Below are 24,695 nucleotides of genomic sequence, written 5' to 3'. Positions count from 1 at the left end.
TTTTTTTTTTTTTTTTTTTTTTTTTTTTTTTTTGTTTTTTTTTTAAACACACTTTTATATAAAAACATACTTTTATATAAAAACACACTTTTATATAAAAAGAAGGCAGATGATAAAACATGCTGTGATCGCATGCAATCTATGCCTGCAATCTTCCTTCCATTCTACCTAAATCAGGGGTTTGACATAGGTCAAGTGAACAGCAATTGCATTTAATTTACCCTGGCTGAGGACATGTTCCACAGAAGAGGTATTTTTCAAAAGGACAGGAAAGCAAGTGGAGAGAAGTGTATAAAGTTGTTATTTTAAGGCTTCTTTACATTGTCAGAGAACCATAAAGATCTTTTTTGTAATAGAACTGCACTGTTTCTGTAGTATCTGGAATGCAGTCACTTCAATGCTGAGTTAGCACATGCAAGGCAGAAAAATAAGCACATTTACAGAATACAAACACTAATCTAGTTCACTGAAATTCAGTAATTTTTTAGGGGTGAATGCATATACGGGCATTATATTGTAAAACTTCAACTGGTGACCACTGTCTCACCAAGAAAACACTCCCTAAACAATGACATAAAGTACTGAAAAAAGTCTTATAAAAATGAATATTTTATCACTAGTAGCCCATTAAACATTACTTACAATTGCTTTACGTTAGTTTTTAAATCATATAAAGTGTTGTTTTATATAGTTTTGTTTCACCACTTAACAGTAGGCAAGATTTTTATTTAAAGGTGAGATTCTAGAGGAAAATTGTACTGGTTCTGAAAATTCAAATAAAAACCACTCCAGTATTTCAAGTGAAAAAAACTGTAAATGTTTTAGACAAATTCGGAAGTGCTCCTCACATACCACATTAAAACCCATAGCAACATGTCTATCTTTGAGGAAGGTAGAGTATTTTACAAGTGTGCAACTTGAGGAGTTATTCAGCAGTCATCCCATTCTATACACTAGTTAAGCTTTGTTCTAATATGAATTAAAAAGCAGAGCTACAAAAGACCCATAAGCTCAATTTCATGTTAAATGTTAACCCAGAATAACTGTTCAGAAGAAATGAAATTTCAGGTTTTATCAGTTAAAGAACATACCCTAAACAACCTAAACAAAAACATCACCTTTGCCCTTTAAAGATGCACAACCTTCTTTTTCCTGTTATGACAATAAACATTTATTCCCGTAAAAAGTTACGTTTTCCCAAGTAAAACAACATTCTCACTGCTGAGAATAAAGGATGAATTACTTTTCAATATGTAATCTTTTTTAAATATGTGAGATTTCTGTCTAATTCATGTCAAAGCAAAAGAAGTATTACTGCGTAACGATTAATACCTTGCTGAAAAGGGCTAGCTGCAGTCACAGTTGTTCCTGGATTTCTTCCAGCACCAGGCTTTCTTCCCCTCTGACCCGAGCTGTGACCTGCAGATTTCTTCCCTTTGCTCTCTGACCCTCTAGCCTCTGAAGAATCTTTTCCACTTGAAACGTGTGTAGAAACTTCCTGGAAATTTGCATTTGTAAATCGAGCCGTAGTATCTTCCAGACGCTTCAAGGAGCCTGACATGGAGCTGTTGCTAGTGCTTGTGTAAGTCTACCATTGTGATAAGTGAAATGGAATTAAAGAAAAGAAACAGTAAGATCATACAAAAATCTGTTACAATCAATTCGCACAACTAGAATGCTACAAGTATTGAAATTTCCATCATAAAAATTTAAAAAGTTTATTTCATCCTATATGAACAACAGTCAGCTATCATTACTGATTACTCAGTTAAGTGGCATTACCGTCAGATCATTTACTATCAAATTAGAACAATCAGTGGAAGCCGACTTGATGACTTATCCTCCATAGCTTATGCAAAGCTACTAGTTTTACATCAGTAATTAGTAATAAAATTTTAGTAACACAATACAAAATCCTAGAAACATTCAATAAACTTGCCAGTATGTTCAGTTTGATTCATCTAGTATTCCTATTTAAGCCAGCAGAACTACTCACGGCACAACAAATTCAGAGCAAACAGAAATCCTATGCCAAGGACTGGAAAGAGTTGCAAGGTGTCAAATCTATTTTTGGTATTTGAAGAAGACAGCCTCTGAGTTACATGTGCCATAAGACCAATATTTTGGCCTCAGATTTGTATTTATTTTCATAACTATATGTGCTGCATATTTATATATACATGCTGAATATGAGTTTTCTCCATGCCCATTCAAACAATTTTAATGATTTGGAAAACATACAAGACTATTCTTTATATATTCCAATATACCAATAGGTATAAAAGAAGCCACTCTCTCAAATAACAGATTTAGAAGATTTCACATACTAAGGTAACTGGCAATAACAGAAGTTACATAAAATTAATTGTCAATATATATGATTAAAGTACAATTATTTTGTGAAAAAGAATGCTTAAATGTAACATCAACTTTGGTGGAAGAAGGAAAGACTTCAAACACAGTGCAATCAAATTGGAAATTTTTCACCAGCAATGGATCTGACAAAGGCTTCAGAACCTAACCATTTGCACTTTCACAACTTTATAGTCTCATCGCCAAACAAAATCAACTGCAGTAAGCTCCTAAGCATTCATTTCCCATCATCACACCAGCCTTCCCTCAGTCAGTAGCTTCTTTAAAGCGCCTCCAGAAAAACTGTTCTGGTTGAATTCTACCTCTAGTCCCTTAACCTTAGTATTACTTTGTAGCGTTGGTTTCTTTTTTGTCTTAACTTGTTATGTCTAAACACCATAAGCCAAGATAAGACTGACACCATGTTCCAAACTACAACAGGTAAACAGACAAAAATTTCTCCAGAGAGCAAATACACATTCAAACTGGCTAGACTTCATCTCTTGTTTTACAGGCGCCAGCATTTCCACACATAATAGTTCTACACAGACAAGTGAACTCACTCTAAAAGCACTTTCCCCATAAGCTTAGGCTATTCCTGAGGCTCTCCCACTTACATCACAGCCATATGACCTAGTATATGAAAAAAACATGCAAAAGACAGTGCTTTTAAAATCTGCAAAGTAGAGCATATCCTGAATAGAAGAAATGCTGAGCACCATTATGACTTGAAGGTCCACAAGTAACAATTTTCATTGGTAACAATGAAAACAACAATTGGTATTTTCATACCATTCAGTTACTGCTATTTTAAATCCCTATATCAAATAAGCCAAACCATAATGCCTAGTAAAATGTATCTCACTACATAATAACCTAAATGGAAAACATACATTGTTACGAAGACACACAAAGTACCTGTAAAGCACCCGCTCACATTAACAAAATCTGCACAGCCTGTCTAAAATAGAACTTCTTTTTAACTAGCAAAAAAGTTATTTTCATTTACCTACCTAAGCAGGAATGCAAAATATAGCCCTCCAAAATTGCAAATACAGTCCTATTATAAAATGCAACAGAAACATATTACAGGCTTTCCAAATATCAATGAAGAAAATATATTAGCTTAGGTCTGTTAAAGTACAACATTAAGAATAAGTTACCTCAGTTTGACATTACTATACTGATAACTGTTTTCAGTGAAGATGGAGCCAATTCTAAGGTAAATGTAGCAGTTAACTTTTTGAACTGTTGCAAAGTCCACAAGTATGCTCAATTTTCCTGAAACTGATGTGTCACTTGACCTGTGTTAAGAAGCAGTGGTTCAAATGTGGGTCATTTGAACAAAGGCTTTCCAGACATGCAATAACCCACTCCCTCAAAGTCAGCTTTTTCTGGGACCTGTGGTTTCTCCTCTTATCTAACTCTCTCCTCTCCTAACTTTTATCTACTACCGCCCCCCCAGCTGAATACTAATTGCCAGGATAATTCTCTATTGCTATCAACAGCCATATTTTGATGTTATCTAATATCTCTTCTCCTTATGGCAGGATTCGTTTGGAGGGCTTTTTTTCGTTGTGGGTTTTTACTTGGTAAAAAGGAAATCAAGAGCTTAAGCTCTACAAGATCTGGTCAGGACCAGGCAATGACTAATAGGCAGTCATTTGCATATGCTGTGCAGAGATTTGAAGTAAGGATATAATGTTTCATTTGCCATCCCTAGAAAGGTCAGGATAATATGATTTAGCTATTAATACCGAATATATATTCAGAGACTGCATGCCTGAATCCTGCATTTAGCAGATTTTGGATAACATGCATACACAGTGCAGTTCTGCTCATGAAAGCTTTATTCAACAGGTATTTCTGTTACAGTATGTGCTGTGAAATATTCTGAAACATACTTGCTTGCTCAAAATATCTTGACCACTAATAGAATGTAACAGACATGAAGCAAAGCAAAATTCTATCTCTTGACCAGTATTTTTTTTTTCCAGATTGTGTTTCCTCACTTCAAGGAGTTAATTACAAGAAAGTATCCTAAACAGATCTGCATATTAATTACTTGGAGAATCCAAAAGATGCACAATACCATCCAAGATGAAAGGGCAGCACAGTTTGATTATAAAGCTAAATGGTTCATAAAACAACTTACCCATTCCTAAACAGTTTTTTCTAAAATGCCACACTCTAAAACACAAAGGCCTAGTATAAATGCCATCATAAATGGCAAAGACAGATTGATTTGGCAGGGTGTTTTTTTTGAAGTGATGCAAGTGAGGAGTGGCAAGGAACAGTGATCTAAGGATGAAGGCAGAACTTTGGTTCCTTAATCACTGGTTTCAGGTTCTGCTGTCCCCTGGAGCCTACCATGCCTTCCCCACTCCCCCCAGCATGTGCTTTCCATAGGAAAGAGACAGCTTAAGGCATCCCCACTGCTCACACTGCCGTCAGTCATTTCCCTTCACTTCAGTACAAACATCCCCCCAGAACAGAAATTCCTCTGATGTCCCCCAAGCCCATTCCTTGGTTTATGTGGGAGAACTGAAATAAGCAGTTCATGAATGTTCCTCCTGTTCTGCAAGTCAATCAGCAATTGCTACTGCAATTATCAAGCAAACTCGGTGTACATCACAGCTCCTTTATGATTCTCATAAAGCAGTTTGCAGGCTTTTTTTTTTTTTTTCCTTAAACTACACTTTTATGCTGCCAACTTGGAGCAGAGAGTTACTGTCACTTTTATACCTCACATATATCACCCTGTGTGCATCACAGCAAGCCTTAAAAGCAAGGAGAGCAAGTCTTAAAACTTCTGGAAAAGCTTTAGATTCACTGTAAAAGCATAATAATCATTCTTAACATACACAGCACATCCGATACTTGAAAAGCCTTTAGCCCTAATCCAGATGTACAGAACAGTACTATTGCAGAGGGAAGGGCCACAGCAGGCCATCAACCATAGCAGTGCCAGGTGGTAAGAGATGAGTCCAAGCAGAACAAACTAACAAAAAAACCCAACACATGAAACAAAACACCACACTGATGGAATACAGCGATGCTCAGTCATAAAACAGAGATAATCCTTCTCTTTTCATTCCCTTCAATATTCTACTGCAGTAGGATCAGAGCATCTCCCTTGAGAACTCATCTGCTGACATTCAGGGTGACCTACTCTTACAGGTATCAGCCACAGACTACAATTTGAAAGCAGATACACTATCTTAGCATTTCGGGGGGTTGGTTTGGGTTGGGTTTTTCTTGGGTTATATCTGTAAGACAATCAAAAAGTATTGATCATTATTTTTCTGGATCTGTTGAGCCATACACATTTTTTAACTCTTTTCTGAGCTTTCAAGGCTCAAAATACTAGAAAGGAGTTTTCACCACGACTAAATAAAGGGTTGGTGGCTCTCGTATATATGCTATAACGAGGAAAAAAAAAAAACAAAAAAAAACCACCCTCATCTGAAAAGAGAGAAAAAGCCCAAGTTATTCCGCTCCTTAAAAACTCAATGCCTATATCCCAAAAGAAAGGTGAAAAAAATGACAGCGTAGTAAACAGAGTAGTTCAGAATTTCCTATTTCAAACTTTTTCCAACATAACCAATCCATACTAAGTGGTGCCTGCTGAGACATCCCAGCGATGCTCAGAGCTGCCTCTCAGGAGATGTGCTCCGACTGCATGCAACCATTGCACTGGAACTTCAGTGAAATTGCTTCAAATTACATTTTACAGAACAGCCAAACAATCCACACATACTAATTCACATAATGTAAACTCACAGTTTTACTATGCAGCTGTTCACGAATATAACTTAAGAAGCCACTCATCCAGATTAAAACATACTCCAAGCTACCACCTGCATAAATGGTCATTACCACTCCTACCACAAAGGCTTTCCCTTCTTTAAGTAGGAAAAGATGAATTCATTTCAAATTTCAGCTCCCACAGCAGAGCGGCTGTGACAGCAGAAGTGATTATAAACAATGATAACAGTGTGCTCACTGCAAAGACAGACTGCTGTGAAAAAGACAGCAAGTTCAAATCAATTCTGACAACACTATGTAAAGGAATACACAAAAGTAGCATAATAAGAAAATGTTCTGAAGCAAAGATTATTCTCAGAAGAAAGCAGAGCTTCTCAAATTACTGAAATTTCAAAGTTTAAGGAACACATTCTTGAGGAACACAGTGTGACCATATAATTCCAAAAACTAAATGCATGTAAATTGGGTCAAAGGATCTTAAGAAAAAAGTTTTAAAAAGGGATGTGAAGAAATTAGCCACAGAGAAATCACTTCCAAACGGACAGCAAACATTTAAAGAAAAAAATCACATTCAGTAGCTTCAATAAAAAATAACAACCATAAAAAGGATCTAGAAAATACTTAGACAACTTAGGTAGAAAGAAGAGTCAGAAGGTAGAAAACAAAAAGAAACTGAAGTATTGCTGTTCCAATTCTACAATGAATACTTCCATTTGGTGCTTTTTTTTAATTATTTCAGTTACAGTTCAAGTTCTAGAATTACAGACAGCTCTTGTTCTCTGTATTTACTTGTAAGTCTACCTTGCTACTAGTTGCAATGTGTTTTTGGTAATGCTATGTATTTAATGATTTTTGAGGACTATCAAGAAGCAAGGTTTAAATATTCCAGGAATACAAAAATGATTGAAATGTTCATATTATTTATAGATTTAACTACAAAAATTGACTTGAAATATATACATATATATATATATATATATATAGTACAGTTAATTCTGATTAATAACTGTATTGCTAACAACTCAGCAACGTTGCAGGTAACTTGCATGAAATAGTCAGAGGCCCATTAAAAATGTTGTTTTACTGTTGTTAAAAGTGATAATCTACTCTTGTTCGTCTTAAAAAGTGCACACCATTCAATTGCACACCTTGAAATTATGAAAAATCATTATAAATGAGGTTAGCAGGAGAAAAATCCAACTCCCTCTGCCACATTAAAAGGATATTCTAACAGGTAGGACTTAGAAATGACCAACATTTCCACGTATTTTCTTTAACTCTTACACAAATATATGGTAACACCACTTGTTAATAAAACTTTTGATGATAATTATGTCACAGAAGTACAAAAGGGATATATACCCAAGAAAGATAAGGACATATGTAGTACAAAATCTTTGTACGGGATCTTCTCACACAAGAAAATTCTCTTATAAGCTATTTTAAGAGTTGTCTGAGACTCGAGAGAAACAGGCTCCAAATAAATTAATAAAATGAAGTTTAAAAAAAAAAAAAAAAACACAACAAAAAAAAAACCACAGGGACCAGTCAGTATAATTCAAGGAGTTCTGCAATCATTTCAATAAAAACCCACCATACTCCTAACTGCACACTAACTGCAGTATCTGATTACTCTTACATCAGAAGAGTAAAGCAGTAAATTTACCTTTTATTTAAAAATGAAGAAATACAGAATTATTGTGACATTCAGAAAGCCACTGATTAGTATATCTCAGCTGCTTTAGCATTACCAAAAGAATACAACAGAACCAGAAACAGGACTGTATCAGAAGCATGAGTCACAAACAACAATTTTAACAGGTAAACATCCTCAGGTCAATACTCCTACTACTAAGAACAAAAAAATACACAAAACATACTACAAAGCTTGCATTCTTGGTGATGATTCTTGTAGTTTATATCATTTATTAGTTGAGAGAAGAATTACAGGGACTAGAGAAAGCCAGTATTTCCATTGTTTTACCCTGTGCTGTTACGGTCTCAGTACACCATACAACACACATAAACACAATTGTTGAATACTGCACCTCATCAAGAACAACTACATGCATTACAACAAGCTTCAGCATCTTTTCTAAAGAACAAAATACTCCACGTACTGATAGCTGGTTAATTCAGGTATGACTCCCCAGCTTGGATGTCAAATATTCCCATATGTTTCCTAACTTTGAAGTGAGAAAACTTACTTCTTAATACTATTATGCTATTCTGTATTAGCGTCATTAGAGTCTTTTTTTGTAGTGGGGAGTGGGGGAAGGGGATAGGAGGCAAATAACAGAAGTTACTCTTCCAGAGCATAATCAGAATAGTTCTTATAATTTACCTATGTGTATTTCCTCTTAGTTAGGTATCTGCAGCAGGCTAACAGGAATACGGAACACGGAACCAAGAGTAGACTGCTAAAATAAGACTACGACACTGTCATTTTAAAGCTCTTGGAGTATAAAATGCAAATATTATGAGGAGTCAGCATAAGAAATTAAAGTGGAAGAAGATTAAAAAAAAAAATACATCAACTTACTTTCTCTGTAGTTACAGTAAGAGATGGAACCAAGGATGGTGAGGACTCCGACTGCTTCTTATATTTTTGCTTGTGTTTATCTTTCTCTTTATATTTCTGTAAGTTGCAAAAGAAAACACAATTCAGCTTCAACCTTAATGTACCCAAATTCATTTTTTTTTTTTTTTTCATTTTGCTTTGTTGTTGTTGGGTCTGGTGTTGTTTGGGTTTTTTTCATTTTCTGTTTTTCTACATATACAGATGTGGAAGTTTTCTTCCTATGTGTCATTTAAATAGAAATACGAAATTTGCCGTTTCACAGCAAAGCTTATAGGTGACATAATTACAACAATGTATGCCACAAAGTAGGATTTTAAGTTTGTAACACCTCAGATAAGCTTGTTGAGGGAAGTTTAGGTCAGAGGATTTTGTTTTGGAGAAGGGTCTGTTTGTTTCAGGGTTTTTGGACCTGGAAAATAAAAATTTAGGGGAAGAAAAAGTAAGGGAAGAGGGATTTGACTGCACTGCACAGTCTTTTCAATAGCTTCTTAAATGTATCAATCCAAGAATTGTTATCCTGCACTGCCAGCACACAAGCAGGAAGAGAACAACATCTACACCAAGATTCCTGTGTTGTCAGATCTGTTGTAAGCACAATAAAGACTTGATTCACTTGATTTCATCAGCACTAGTAACTCAGCTTTCTGTATCATCAGTGAACACATTCAGATAAACTTAACTATTTCAATGAAGCCTAAACAAGCCTTGAGAATGAAGCTGTGAAATGGAAACGAAAGCCACTGCATGAATTCATTTAATTTTTATCATTTTACTAGGAAATTCAAACTACCCAGCAGAAATTTTTATAATTTCAGAACAATGAGGCAATGACTTTAAAATTCTTCAAGATGAAACTTCATAGCAACATCAATAAAGAATATGAAACATTTAAATGAACATGTACAATTTCAGCTTTCTTCTTTTATTTCTACCATTATTTTTGTCTGAAAGGCAATGAAATGTAGTGTTCTGATCAAAATAACAGCCAGGAAGACTTCAAATTATATTCTGTAATGTACTGAAATAACTTTGATGGTATTCTCAATACAGAAGGATTTGTCAAGAAGGAAAGAGGGATGGATCCAAAATAGTAAATAGGGGAGGTGATGCACAGGTAGATAAAATAAATGACTTGAACAATCTGGAAAGAACATGCTTTAAACCCCTAAAGCATTAGCATCATAGCAAATCTTTCTTCTAGATCCAAAATATCAACACAGAGTTTGCTAGGACATGTTACCAAGATGCACAGAGATGGCACTGGCAAGAGTCACCAGAAGATGCTGGAAGGAACCTCACCCAAAGGCCTTTATATATGAAGATATTGACCACAGGAGGTCTGATGTTCTTTGCTTTATATTTCCTCTTCCTCTTAGGTTTTACTTCCTCCAACAAATCATGCCTCCATTTTTTCCTCTTTTCTTGTTTCTTCCTTTCTAACGAAAATTCAGGTATCCTACTTCTGAACATGAATTGACTCCAGATGGAATTAACATCAAAGAAGTAGGGAAAAATTCACTTGCAGGAAAACCTTTGAAATGAATGCTCAGGTTTTACACAGATCAGAATAAATGTTTCAACAACCTGCTGAGATGAAGAGCTTTAGCTGCCAATAAATTGACTTCCTGCAGTTGCACACTCATCTCACCATGAAGATGCATACATAGCATAGCAAGAGTTCTAAAACATTATTCACTTCTTATCCAGAAAAGGAGTAACAAAGTGACATGAATTCCCACAATTTAACAAATATCAAAACTTTCAATCAAGTCAGTCTGAAAGGACACACAAACCAATGATCTTTCCCACTTACAAAAAAAAAATAAACAGCTGGTCCTTCATGACAACCCAGTACATGCTTCACTTTTTATCAGATTTGCTTCTCTGATCAGCCATAGCTCCCAAGACACCCATCCTGAAAGCCACTGGAAACTATCATTCTAGAGAAGGCAGTGATATCAACTGGCTGACAGCAGAGCAAATCTTGAAACAGGAAAAAAAGCAGAAAATAAATAATCTTAACAAGGACTCTGCCTGACAAGAGTTCTCCATACCCCAGCACAAGAAATCAAAAAGAAGAGGCAGGAAACTGGTATGGCTGAAGAAGGAACTGCTGGTCAAACTGAGGGAGAAAGAAACATACAGGCAATGGAAACAAGGATGTGTGGCTTGGGAAGAACACAGGGATACTGTTCAGATGTGCAGAGGTGGGATCAGGAAAGCCAATGCACAGGTATACTGAACATGATGAGGGACATGAAAAATAACATGTTTCTTTAGAAACATTGGTAAGAACAGATTGGCAAAGGAAAGTGCACCCACTCTGATAAACAAGAAGGGGGAACAGGCTTCAACAGATGTGGAAAAAGCTGAGGTAACTGAATTTTTTGCCTTGGTCTTCACTGCCAGTCCAGCTTCCCAGGTCCCTGACTGTCTAGGCAGGGGTCAGGGAAGTGAAATCCCTCCCACTATAAGAGCAGAGCATGTCTGAGGCTGCCTCATAAGACTTAATGTGTACAACACTATGGAGCCAGACAAATGCACCCCAAGGTCCTAAAGAACTGGCTGATGTAGTTGCCAAGCCACTCCCCACTATATTTGAAAGTCATGGCTTTCAAGCAAAGCCCCCAGTTAGTGGGAAAAGGGAAACACTGCTCCCATTTTTAAGAAAGGGATAAAGAAATTTAAGAGCAGGGGCGCTACAAGCTTGTGAACATCACATTTTTGCCTAGGAAATTATGAAGCAGATCCTCCTGGAAGATATTTACAGCACATGCAGGATGAGGAAATGACCTGAGACGTTAGCAATGGTTTCACCAAGGGCAGATCGTGACTGACCAGTGTGGGGTCTTCTAAAATGGAGCGACAGCATCAGTGGATAAAGGAAGGGCAACTGATGTCATCTACCTGGATTTAGGCAATGCCTTTGACATGGCCCCGCACCACACTCATTTCTAAATTGGAGAAATACAGATTTGAAGGCGGCACTCATCGGTGCATTAGGAACTGGCTACATGGTCACAGCCAGAGAGTTGTGATCAACAGCTCTATGTTCAGAAAGAGGCCAGCCACAAGTGAAGTCACCCAGAGGTCTCTCTTGGGACCAGTGCTCTTCAGCACCTTTCTCAATGACATGGCTTTGGATGCCTCATCCCTGCAGGCTGTCATGGCCAGGTTGGATAAGGCTCTGAGCAGCCCAATCTACTGGTTGGCAACCCTGTCAACAACAAAGGGTTGGAATCGAATGTTGTTTGAGGTCCCTTCCAATCTAAGCTACCTATTATTCTATTTATTGTGTATGTTCACCTTCATTTATTCCTATAAAAAACTGCAAGCATCTAAAACATATGTTGCATTTACTATGAAATCCTACTCTGTCTGCAAGGTATCTTTAAAGACACCCATCAAATATATGCCAAAAAATACGCAAACACAATGGCAAATAAAAGGGACAAATTACAATTTACTGGTTCTGTAAGCTTAACACTGCAGTTCACCTTTAATTGCAAAACTTGGTGCCTGGTGAACAGCATGTAGATACAATTTTTTTTATTTTTTTAAATAAAGTACCAAGAATATCTTCTAGAAACAGTTGCAAGTCAAACAAGTCAAAGAGTGACAAGTCAAACAAAGTCAACATGAACTACTAATAATCATAGTGTAAACTAGGACCCAAAACAAATAAGAAGAGTATCTTAAAGCACCATTTACTTCTACATCTTTCACAGCTATTGTTACAGAATACAAATACAGGTAGATAAGTTGCTCATATGGAAACAAAATCAAGCAGTAAACTTAATGACCTATTTTTAATATTTACACAACATTTTGTTTTCAAATTACTAACAAGATCCACTGCATAATTTTCTCAAATAAGAACTGTTTAAGTCACCAAAAATTTCAGTAGATTCTCTGCTATGATTGTTCAAAAGTTACTCTCCTCTATCTTATAATGTGGCAAAGTACCAACGCTGAGGAGTCAAGCAAAGGATACTACAACACACTGAGATTGAAGAAAAAAAAACATGACAGTCCAATTAATGCAGTTACTTCAAAGTGTTAGAAAACTATTGATGAAACTAAAATAAATAATGTCATAATAATGAATAAAATATGAAGACTTAATAATATAAGAAGTATATAATGGTTATTTTTAACTGAAAGTATTTCAGTTGATCCCTGCAGGGTAGGGAGGCAATCTGGAAAAGCAAAGTGATCTTTCTTTCTCAAAAAAGTCTTTTGATGAGTATGGAAAGAACTTACTACAAAAGCCAAAGTGAAATAGTTTCACAAAGGAATATAAAAGAGCAGCTAAGGCTCCTCCATGGTCTTCTCTCAAGTCCCTCTCTGCACCATTAAACCTTGACAGACACGGATTGTTTTTCTTTAAAGAGAAAAAATATAAAGTTCACTGTAAAGAGAATTTCTAAATTTTGCTAGCCATGGAATTTTTCTTGTATAGTTTACAGAGGCTATTATCACATTGCAGCAAAGAATTCTGTATTTCTCTGTCCTGGCCCACATATATCAAAGCACTTCTGATACCAACTTATAGTTGTTTCAGTTGCTAAAAATAATAAACACAGAATGCCAGTAAGCTTGCTGAATTCCACAAGTGGTACAAAACTTTTCCATGACACAAAGGTTGATCTCAGACATTCAAAATTCCTGCTTTAGCTCTTTCCAAAGATAAAGCTACTAGCAACACCAGCAGAATAAGGTGTTCTTCCACAGCCTCCTGTTCCCCAAGTATTTTCCCCAAAAACCTTGAGGTAAACACTTGGGAAGTGAAAAAAGAGGAATTAGAGCAGAACGTCAAGCAAGATACTACCAATCCCACTTAAGAGGTACACAGACTCATCTCTAATCATTTTTAAAAAACACCTCCCCATAACAACTAAGCATTTTTAGTGCCATAGTAATTAGAGAGTAACTAAGCTATTTATTCTGTAGTTTCAAATTGCTCATTACAATTCAATTATACCTAAGCTTTTTAGTTGTTTTTTATTGTTACATCTTTACACATTGATTTTGTAAGCACAGTGCCCAAATGAGACTAATATTTATTCTAAAGGAAAACAAATCTTTTCAACTTTTCAACAGTTCATTTGCAAAATTGACAGCTATCCATACCAATATTTTCAGACCAACCCCTTCTTACTGCAAAACAATACTTTTTAGTATTGACAGAATGGTCAGAATCATAGAAGTGCTTGAGTTCAAAGGGATCTTTAAAGATCACTTAGCCCAGCTTCCCTGCAATGAACAGGGTGCCCCATTCAGCCTGACCTTGGGTATCTCCATGGACGGGGCATACACCACCTCTCTGGGCCAGTGCCTCACTACCCTTATTGTAAAAAACTTCCTCCTTACATCCAATCTAAATCTCTCCTCTTGTAGTTACAAACCATCCCCCCCTGTCCTATCACAGCAGACCCTGCTAAACAGTCTGTTCCCTTCATTCTCACAGCCCCCTGTAGGTACTGAAAGGTCACTCTCAGCTCTTCCCAGAGCCTTCTCTTCCCCAGGCAGAACAGCCCCAGCTCCCTCAGCCTGTCCTCACAGGGCAGGTGTTCCATCCCTGGGATCATTTTTGTGGCCCTCCTCTGGACGCACTCCACATCCCTCCTGTACTGAAGACTGCACATCTGGACACAGTACTAAAGGTGAAGTCTCACAGTGCAGAGTAGAGGGGCAGGATCACCTCCCTTGACCTGCTGATCATGCTTCTTTTACTGCAGCCCAGGACACAGTTGGTTTTCTGGGCTGCAGGGACACACTACTAGTTGAAACTTGATGATCACTGTGGCCCTTTTCAACCCAGGCCATTCTATGACTTCAGTACCTGCAAGTACTTTTCAGTCAGGCTTTGCTCCATCCGTTCATCCCCCAGCTTGTACTGATAGTGAGGACTGCACTCAGGTACAAGACCTTGCATTTGGGCTTGCTGAACCTCTGAGGTTCGCCTGTGCCCACTGCTCAGCCTGTCTAGATCTCTCTGAATGGCATCTCATCCCTCATACATGTCAATCATACCAAACAACTCAGTGTCATCTGCAAGCTTGATGAGGATGTACTCAGTTCCACTGATGAAGATATTAAACAGCACTGGTCCCAGTACTGACTCCTGAGGGATAGTTTTTCAGGTTTGATCAAAATAACTACATCCAGTTTTCAGCTCACAGTTTCTGTCTTTTTGAATGGAAGGATGCCCAAAGTTCAGATTATCCAGATCTCCAAAGTACAAAGATGAAAGACAGAATAAAAACACACTCCCTAAAACTCTTTATTTATATAGAAATAAAAATACAAGTATTTACTCTGAGAATAATCAAGATTCCAAATGGATTTGCAGAGGACAAAATAAGAAAAATCACTCTAAGTGAATTACCCTTCTCCTCCAAGATGTAGTATATAACATATACAGTACAATAAAATAAGTACAATAAATAATAATCACAGCCTGAATCCATGATTGAGCACCTGGTGAAGGGACATAACCAGCCCTAGGAGCACAGGTGGAAGCAATTCACGTTTGTGACTAGAAGGGTTGGACCCTGGGTCCACCCTTCCCTAACCTCATTTAAGGGCTGGCAGCTGCAACAGAATTACCTCCTTGGGAGTGTTTGGTGAGCCCTGATCCTCAGAAAGGGGTAAGTGATTCCTATTTTATTGCTAGATTGTAAGCTCTGCCTTTCTCAAGTGATCAAAAAATTGTTTAAAGCAGCTGTATCTACTACTGCTTATCTTTACAGCTTTCATACCAAACTTGTTCCATTGGCCAATATTTTGCAAAGCATGGATATTTATTAAGCATGTCAGACAAAACTCCAGAACAAAAGCCTGTAGTCATGAAAACTTAAGTGATTTACAAATTCTGAAAACTGCAACTCTTTTCTACCAAGCAAACTTATATTATCAATTAATTTAATTTTAAACAGCATCTTATGATACAACACACAAAGCAAATTAAACTTGATTGTGTAAAAATGCTATAACGTGCTCTGACAACATCTAAACATCAATCCAGAGGTAGCTTCATTACACACTGTTGCTTTACCTAGTGTTACAGGTTATGCAGTCTTCTGGAGAACTGTGTTTCAGTTCACAAAAAGTAGAAAAACTTAATCCTATTCATTGCAAACTTATCCAGCGGCAGAAAAAGGTCAGGAATTGCAGTGGCAAAATACAACATTAACAATACCAAGAACTCAAACTATTTCACAGATATTATAGCCTGAAATATCTCCAATCAAAGTCACTTTTCTTGCTCTGGTTCAGACACATGAAACAAAGTTTCTTCAAACTTAACTTCAAGGTTTTGTCAATTTGAGTAAAAATCCACACATGTACTTTTTAAAAGCACGACCTGCAATACAGTAACAGTGGAAGATTAAGCAAACTAAAGAGAAAGTAAAGCTAGTAGACTAGCGGAGTCTTAACCTTAAATTCTGGAGAAGAGGAGGCTCAGGGGAGACCTCACTGCACTTTACAACTTCCTGAAGGGAGGCTGTGATGAAAAAGGGTCTGGCCTCTTCTCCCAGGCAAACAGTAGGACCTGAGGAAATGGCCAGAAGTCGTACCAGAGGAGGTTTAGGTTGAACATTAGAGAAACTTCTTCTCTCAGAGGGTGGTCAGGCACTGAAATGGCTGCCCAGGGAGGTGGTGGAGTCGCCGTCCCTGGCAGTGTTCAAGAGGTCCCTGGATGAGGAGCTACGAGAGATGGTTTAGTAGCTTGTGGCACTGATAGGAATGGGAGGGTGGTTGGACTAGATGATCTTGCAGGTTGTTTCCAACCTTGCGATTCTATGATTCTATGAACCTGGAAGTAATTCTGTGGTGTCATTCAAAATTGTTTCCTTCCATGCTCATATTGCTAAGAAAATAATGCCAAGAATCCATACTTTCATTATTTTCAGTCAAATTGTGATTCAGAGCTACTACTACATCACAGTGCGCGTACTCCTTCAGCGCCAGATGAAAACAGAACTATTCACCACTACTATTAACCAGACATAAAGACATCTTTTTAAAGGGTAGTCCTGGAACAATGAAAATCAACACCATCCACAGTGGAAGTAAGCTTGAAAACAAATCCAATGTTAAGGAGACTAGTGCCCTGAAGACAGATATTTGTTATTAAATGCCACTATACATATAGCTCCTCCAGGTAATACACACTTGTTCAGTACATATTGTTTTTCACAATTTGTATGCTTTTGAGAAATACAAAATTCAGTCCACCCATACTCACAGAAAAGTCTATTAAGTTAGTAGTATATAATGAATGCAGGTGAGCAGTTCTGCATGTATTCTCAGGAAGGAGACTTGAAAAAAGATTCAAAGATAAATTGTATTGCTGTGTCACTGTTTGTTCTTTCTTTGTGTTGTATTTAGATAAATTTCCCACAGACAGGTATTAATTCACAGCATTAGAAATGTAAAATAATCACCATAAATTTAAAATTCATTTTTAAAAATATATGAAGTTAAATTGTTACGAGAATTCACCAATGACAAAGTTATCACTTGGTTTGCTACCTTTGTACTTCACTGGAAGAATTCCAGGTGAATTACAAAGTATTTTGCCACTATGGTAGATCTGATCACCAGTACCATTAAAATGTGTCAACAACAGATGTAAGATCCCTGATGGGGGCCCCCCCCCCCCGGAACATGCAACAGACAAACATGATGAACTAGATGTTGAGTACTCAGACATTTGCTGAATAATTTACTCCCTTTATTATTTCCCTCCTGGTCACAACAACTATACAAAAAAAGAAAAATCTCTAATAGAAGAACTAAGGCAAATGAAGCTGCACAAAAACAACCTTCCTAAGAGACATGTTTCAGGGTGTATCCCAAAACTAGCCATAAGGAAGCAGGAAACTGTAAGCACGCATACAAGCACACCAAAGATGTTTTTTGACTGGACCCTAGAACCTCTAGCTCATCACCTGTGTTATCCAGTGCTTCAGGAACAAGATTTCCTTCATGCTTTTCAGCAAAAGTTAAGGTAAATGTTTATCAGAAAGTTCTACTATTAAGCAGATGTGCCACATAATTAGCAACAAAAAATCCACTTACTTTTTTCTCCTTCTCATGATGTTTATCCTGAGAGTGAGAGGAAGAATCACTTAAACTTTGATCATATGACCTATTAGATCCCCGTTTGCTCTTTTTCTAAAAAGAGAAAACATATTTATGGATATACAAAAGGAATCATCTGAATAAACAAAAAAATAGAAAGCACTTCACTGATAAAATGCCTTAGTACTTGAAGAAAAAACTTCAGTTTCTGAAAGCTTGACAAATAACTAATACTAGTAAAATTAACAAGACTACTGAATGTACATCCAGAAAATGTCTATCCACTCAATGACTTTCATACCTCCCAAGCAAAACGTTTTAGCAGAGAAAAATACATTATCTTCTAAAGGTTAAAAGATGATAGACACATTTTTTTCAAGTTTTGATAACATAAAACAGAGAAGATGCTGCTCAAATGAAGAAGTTGCATCACCAACACTGTTACATGCCTAAAATGCAATGTGAGGCAATTGCTTTACGGCTTCACCATTTATCAGTTAAGTGACCTCTCTATGACATTTTCTTTAAAATTGTGGGTTTTTTCTAAATAGGATACATGTTGCTACAATCATGTCATAAGCAGTACATAATGGAAATCCATGAAAAAAATTATGTTCAAGAGCCTATTCTGAAGCCACACATATTTATGCTACCCAGTGCCCAAAAAGTGTTTCTCACTGTATTGTAACTGAGGTAGCTCATAACCGAGTTATATAAACAGCTTCAAGTCAGTGCTTTTCCAACTGACATCTTTGGTAATTATACAACATCCATCATTTTCAGTAACAGACAACTAATACCTGTATTTATCAGGCAACAGCTCTAAAGAAAGATTAGAACACTAGCATGATCTTTCCAGTTTTTACTGTTCTTACCACTTGCAATGGCAAGCTATCATGTCAAATGTGATGCTGTGTTTTTACTATTACCTTGTTTTAAGTAGTTGTACGTATTCTCTAACACAGATGCACTGACATGTTAAAATCAAATGTATAGAAATATAGAGCTTGCCTTCACTAAGTAATGCCTGCCTAACTTCTGTTCTTTTCATATACTTAGCTCAAGATTTACGTTTTTAAAAAATAGGGTCTTCTAAACTTGAATCAATCTGACTTATCTTCATTATGAAATTCATCAATATTCACAGAGTTAATCTCCCTGAGCTTATATTCTAGAAACCTAAAAGGGTTCACTGGCCCTATTTTTACTTCATTGCAACATAAGTCTCCAAAATATTCAGCTTTTCTGCAGAGAACAAGTAACCTACAAGTTCCACCATATTTACAGCAACATATGAATTTCAGTCCAAATGTTTTAATTTTCATATGTCAATGTTTGTAAATAATGTTTTTAAAATATCACTAAACTGTTTAAGTCAGCTTGCCCAGAGAGGTGGCAGAAGCCCTGTCCTTGGAGACACTGAAGTTCAGACCAGTCAGGGCTCTGAGCACCTGATCTAGATGTAGGTGCCCTTGTTCACTGCAGGGGAGTTGGACTAGACGGCCTTTAAGGGTCCCTTCCAACTCAAATGATTCTAATTCTTTAAGTCCACACATGTACACATAGATATGGAACTGCCAAACAGATGTTAAAGAGAAAGCTTGAGAAGCCTAACACAAAAAGGTGCTGAAATAACTGAGAAGTTTCAAAGTTTTCGTTTTCTTAAAAAACATCAAACCCCAAGCTGTGTTCTTGAGATTGTGTTGAAGGGAACTAATGAGTAGAATATCCACTGGCTATACAGTGAAGATGGAGCAGAAGGAACAACAGCAAAACAGAACGACAGATGGAGAACGAAATGGAAGCCTTCTTTACAAGCCAATATAAAGAATAACAAAGAAAAAGTATTTTTAACTACTAATTGCAAAAAATACAAATAAAAACTAGATGCATATGTTATTTCTGCCAGAGGGAAAAAATACACATTTAGAAAATAAACAACATTTTTATCTAGAATCAACTGCTACAAGAAAAGTCTACCTTCTGAGCCACATGAAAATATAATTCTTAGCGTTAATAGCAATTCAGAGTGAAAAAATAAGTTAGTACCATTAATGTACAGAATTTAACCATTACTTACCAGCTTACTAAAATGGTATTTACAGTAGCCACAATATTGGACATTATCTGCACCATTGCCTTCTTCTTCACAAAGAAGTCCTGCAAACTGTGCACTAGAAACAAACCAAACAATATTCATGACAAGCAAATACCAACATGCACCAAAATAACACAGTTGATAACAAATGGATGCTTGTATTTGTATTTAATTAGAGGAGATTTCCACACAAGTGACTTCTAACAGCATGCCAGCACCTAATCCACCTCTGGCAACTCTGGAAAAACCTGTTGGTTACCTACAGCTGATGACTTTCTCCTAGATCTACAAACCATTCAAACAAATGTATAGCTTGAAAAATTTGAGTTATTTTTATAAATAAAGACAGCAGTGATGATTATTAGCTCAAACTGAAGTCAAAATTATGTACAGAAAGAATAGGTTGGTTTTTGCTTTGTTTTTAAACAAAACTATAGTGTGGACCCAAAGAAGAAATTCTTCTGAAGTTGCATATATCCTTCCCTGCTCTGCCAAGAAAATTACTTCTTTTTTTTTTTTTTTTAAATAGAACTTCAATGACATAATAAATCTAATATATTTCATGGGTTTAAAAGACTGTGGCAGGTTAATTTCTTTTAAAAGAAGAAAATGACTTACAGTGTCACTTTGTCTGGGCTAATATTACCTTATTCAACTACATTTTTCAAATCAAATTTGCTTTTCACCATTAGTAATGTTGATTTATTTTCTGTATCAAAACCAACTTAGATATTGAAAAACCAAGTATTCAGTTTCATTTTCCTCATCATTTTCATTAGCATAATAATGCAATGTTACAGACAAAGTGATGCAAGGAAATATGTAAATGAAAGAACAACATACAGGGCAGCTTATTTTCACTGTTTTCAAAAATCACTTTCCCCTCATTTATATATAATCACATTCTTGTGCAATCCAGAAATACTGTCTACTAAATACATGCACACCTACAGCAGACGCCAGCCATAAGCGAAGATCTGTCATTCTAAGCTTGTCATACAAAAACAGATGGACTCCAGCTCTTTCTTCTTCAGACATTAGTTTTGTTAACACAGAATTGACACAGCTTGATCTGGATCTCTGTTTCCTGCAGTTTTCACATTTTCCTTCCATTTCATAAATATTACAGAAGCCTCTCAATATCCTCAATACAGTATCAATAGCTCCCTGGTTAGAGATCATTTTTTGGTACATATCTGTTCACAATGAAACAGAAATCCTAAGAAATGGCAAGATAACAAAAGGTATATATTTGTAAGTTGAATGTGATTCCCAAGTTCTTTTTACACTTGCTGATAACAAGACTTTGGAAGAAAGAGACAACAGATGAAAAGGACTCTTCTTTCAAACAATTGGATGCATACATTTTTTCCATGTCCACAAGCAATTTTTCAAGGAGGTATGCAAGTTTTTAGGAGCAAAGTCTGTTCTCACCATATAACCAAACTTGACATTGATTACATCCAATGAAAAATCAGATGGTTATGAAGAAGTAAGACTTCAACATCCCTCCAGATAACTAAGTACTGAAGGAGCAAAACAAAAAAAAAAAAAACAACAACAAAAACCACACAGAGAGGCCCCCACCTCTGCAAGTGAGAATGTGCAGAGTTGCAAAATCAGTACTTAATCTGAACAAGACATTCAAAGTAACACCTGGTTACACTGAAGAAAATATTTTTAAGTAGGTGTGCAAACACTTTTTCTTAGACTGAGCTTCTGCACAGAAATGATGGAGCACAATGGGGCGCTCATAAAACTGATGAGTACATCTACAGCCAATGTACCTCAATAATCTGTGTAAATCTGCTACTACAAAAAAGCTTCAGCTGAATTTGAAAGAGTAAATATCCCCCAGAAGTTCTGGGGTGGAAATCCCTTTGCCTCATCTTACTTGCTGACATTTGTTGTCATCTAATACAGTCTCTTTTAGAAAGCCATAAAGTGAGACAAGCATCTACTGAATGCTTGCCAACCACAATAGCTTAAAGTGGAATAAATCAGGCAGACATTGCTGTTTTTTCTCCAGCAGCTACAGATGAAACCTAAATAAATAGTTCAGGATAGACGTGTACCACGTACATAATGCTAGAGAGGTGAACTACTCCAAATGTTTGAAAACCAGAAGTAGTCACTTTACTGCTGTATGTTTCAACACTTTCCTACTGATTTATCAAAAGATAACATCAAATCACCAGGTCAACAATTCACATTCCTTCCCATGCCTGTATCCTATAAAACATCTAAAAAAAGAGGATAGGAGAAGAAACACTAAACCTTACTCACATAAGCACAGAGCACTTAACACAACACAAAGGAGAATTATCAGACTACTTCTGCAGTTCCCAGCAACGTATACGATACCATTGCCATACAATCAGTAAACTCTAATAAAATTATTTCTACACAAACCACTTCACTGTATTTCTTCATCCCAAAATATTCTAATCAAATTTATTCATTTTATATTATAGAGTTGACTCTCTGGAAAATTCTTTCAGATATGTGGAATAATAAAATATACCTACCATGTTACATGAAAGGCTTGTCGACATCCGTGTTTATTACATGTCATGCATGCACCTGTGGCTGCTTTACTTTCTCTGCCTTGTTCATCACAGATATAGCATGTCTATCAAAGAGAAAAATACTTAATATGATGAAAAGCAAACAAATAAGTTATGTGTCACAAGAAATTCTAAGGTGAGAACTGTTGGATTGTGCATCTAACCTTATGTAATAACTCCTTTATAAAGAAGTCTAATTACACTTGTTTGCAAAAGATTATCTGGTAGACACTTTGGATCTGTATAACATTTGATCAGTGCTAAACGAGTACAAATACTAATTTATTTAAATTCTATACTGCTACTCAATCAGCCAAAATGGTTAAACAACCAAAGGCTAATAGCATTAGGCTTTAGGATTTTCCTGGCTTTCAAGTTTGCATTTATGTCTTTTTAAGCTGCAATCATTTTGACAGTCATTTAACAGTACTTGTAGCTACGACATTCAGAAACATCAAACCAGACTGAGTGCCTACCAGCAGTGGGTACCATAAGGTATATGTGCATATATCTACACAAACTACCAAAAGAAAAGCTGCAAGCTTAAAATTTTACTTGCACATTTGGTGTAAACAATTTTCAGAAGTCTCACAGCATGCTTCAATATACATACGACATTCAGTTACCTTCAATTAAATACTGAGTTTAACAGAGTTCTGCTTTAGTTTCAGACAGTTTCTAAGCATCTTAGAAAGTAATCAAGAAAGAACTCTCTGGAAACAAAGTTCAAATTAATACACCAAACCTATTTCAAGCTTAAAAACATGCTAAAATGAGAAGTTTCTATTACCTGAAAATCTTTTCACAGAATTTCTCACATAAATTTGCCTTACTGGGATACAATGGCATTTTTATTGAGAAAACATTCTCAATAAAATGTGGGGGAGAAAAAAAATCAAGATAAAAAGAATGCAGTATCTATCGCATTGTTTCACATGTAGCTGATGAACAGCAATACTTGTATGGAAGCGCACTATTACACTAGACATCACTACAAACTCTCACTAGCATTTCAGTGAGAAGCATTAGTCAAAAGTACATCTTCTTCCACCACTCCTCTAATAACCAAAATGTCATCTAGAAAAATCTATCACATCACATTTGTATCATCAGTTGCAAACTACAGCCCACATAAAATTTAACTGTTTATCAGTTCATTCTTAATGAATCCAGCACCAGTACAATCAAGTTACTCCTCTTAAATATGACATAATCTTACTGAAGGGACAAATATCAGTGGTACACTGCTATCCATAGGTATTCCATTGTAAGACCTTAGGTGTAACTGATTTGTCCCAACTGCAGTGCAACCTTTTCCAGAAAGGCAAGGAAAGAGAGTAGGATAGTAAATAAATAAAAAGAACATAAACTGATGTCCACTACCCAGTGTTTAAGAAAAAAGTCCCAAAACATCATTGAAATTGAAATTAAAAGGAAATAAGGCAAAATTGATGTTCTTTACAAAAGGAGTGAAAATGAGTGAAGTTTTGAAATCAGAACTGCCTTGAACAGTTATCCATCTTCAACACTTAAGTCAGCCAACTAAAGCATTTTTGTTATTGTGCAAGACTCTGAGGTAGGTGAATTATTTGGCATGGTTTTCTCTAGGCTTCTGAGGAGGACTAACAGCAGTAGCTAACACAGCCCAACACCATACCCTATCTCCTAACACTTGAAGGCTGGGGAAGGTGGAATTTTCACCCTGCTCCCACTGTGCCAGGTACCACACACAACGCATTGGGTCATTTGCCAGGGTCGGAGACTGGCCACTTTTTAGCTTTCCATACCATGATCCGACACGTGAAGATTTTATTAACAAACTCGGTCATAATCTTCAACTGCATCTGAATAACTATTTCTAAGTCTCAACGTAAGGTAGCTCTGTAAACAGAGTTCAATAGATTCCATACAGCTCAAGCTCCAGTTACCATTCTGTTTTGACAGAGTTTTGCCTAAAAAGTTTTCCTCACCAAAGTTCAGAAGCGGTGTAAGTGCTCCATTTAGTAAGGATGTAGGTCCTGTTCTTTGGCAGTGTATGCTGCATTCAGGACCCCTTAAACTGATTTACAGTAAAATGATTGAAAAAAAATAAGACTGACTGGATACATTACAAACAAGTTTAAACACAACACTGTGGACTGCCTACCCAACACAAATATCTAGAGACATTTTGCAAAGCTGCCTTGAGTTGTCTGTCAGTAATTTCCCTTCGAAGATTCAAAACTGTAAACCTTCT

The 24,695-nt window shown here is 36.5% G+C and overlaps 1 protein-coding gene across 2 annotated transcripts in view; it reads right to left on the bottom strand.

The window, feature by feature from the left end:
• The window catches only part of MLLT10 (MLLT10 histone lysine methyltransferase DOT1L cofactor), a 112,626-nt gene that overhangs the window by 56,290 nt on the left and 31,641 nt on the right, over positions 1-24,695 (bottom strand). For both annotated transcript variants that reach the window (XM_042889074.1, XM_042889073.1), the window contains exons 5-9: positions 22,421-22,524; positions 19,875-19,968; positions 17,792-17,887; positions 8,663-8,758; positions 1,333-1,588 (exon numbers count right to left, since the gene is read on the bottom strand). In XM_042889074.1, the coding sequence (XP_042745008.1) occupies positions 1,333-1,588; positions 8,663-8,758; positions 17,792-17,887; positions 19,875-19,968; positions 22,421-22,524 (646 nt within the window). The remainder of the gene's footprint in view (positions 1-1,332; positions 1,589-8,662; positions 8,759-17,791; positions 17,888-19,874; positions 19,969-22,420; positions 22,525-24,695) is intronic.

Source organism: Lagopus leucura, unplaced genomic scaffold (assembly GCF_019238085.1).
Source record: "Lagopus leucura isolate 7727_CA_CO unplaced genomic scaffold, USGS_WTPT01 Super-Scaffold_100157, whole genome shotgun sequence".
Taxonomy (NCBI): Eukaryota; Metazoa; Chordata; class Aves; order Galliformes; family Phasianidae; genus Lagopus; species Lagopus leucura.
The sequence above is the reverse complement of the archived record's forward strand: the minus strand, read 5'-3'. Positions and strand labels throughout refer to the sequence as shown.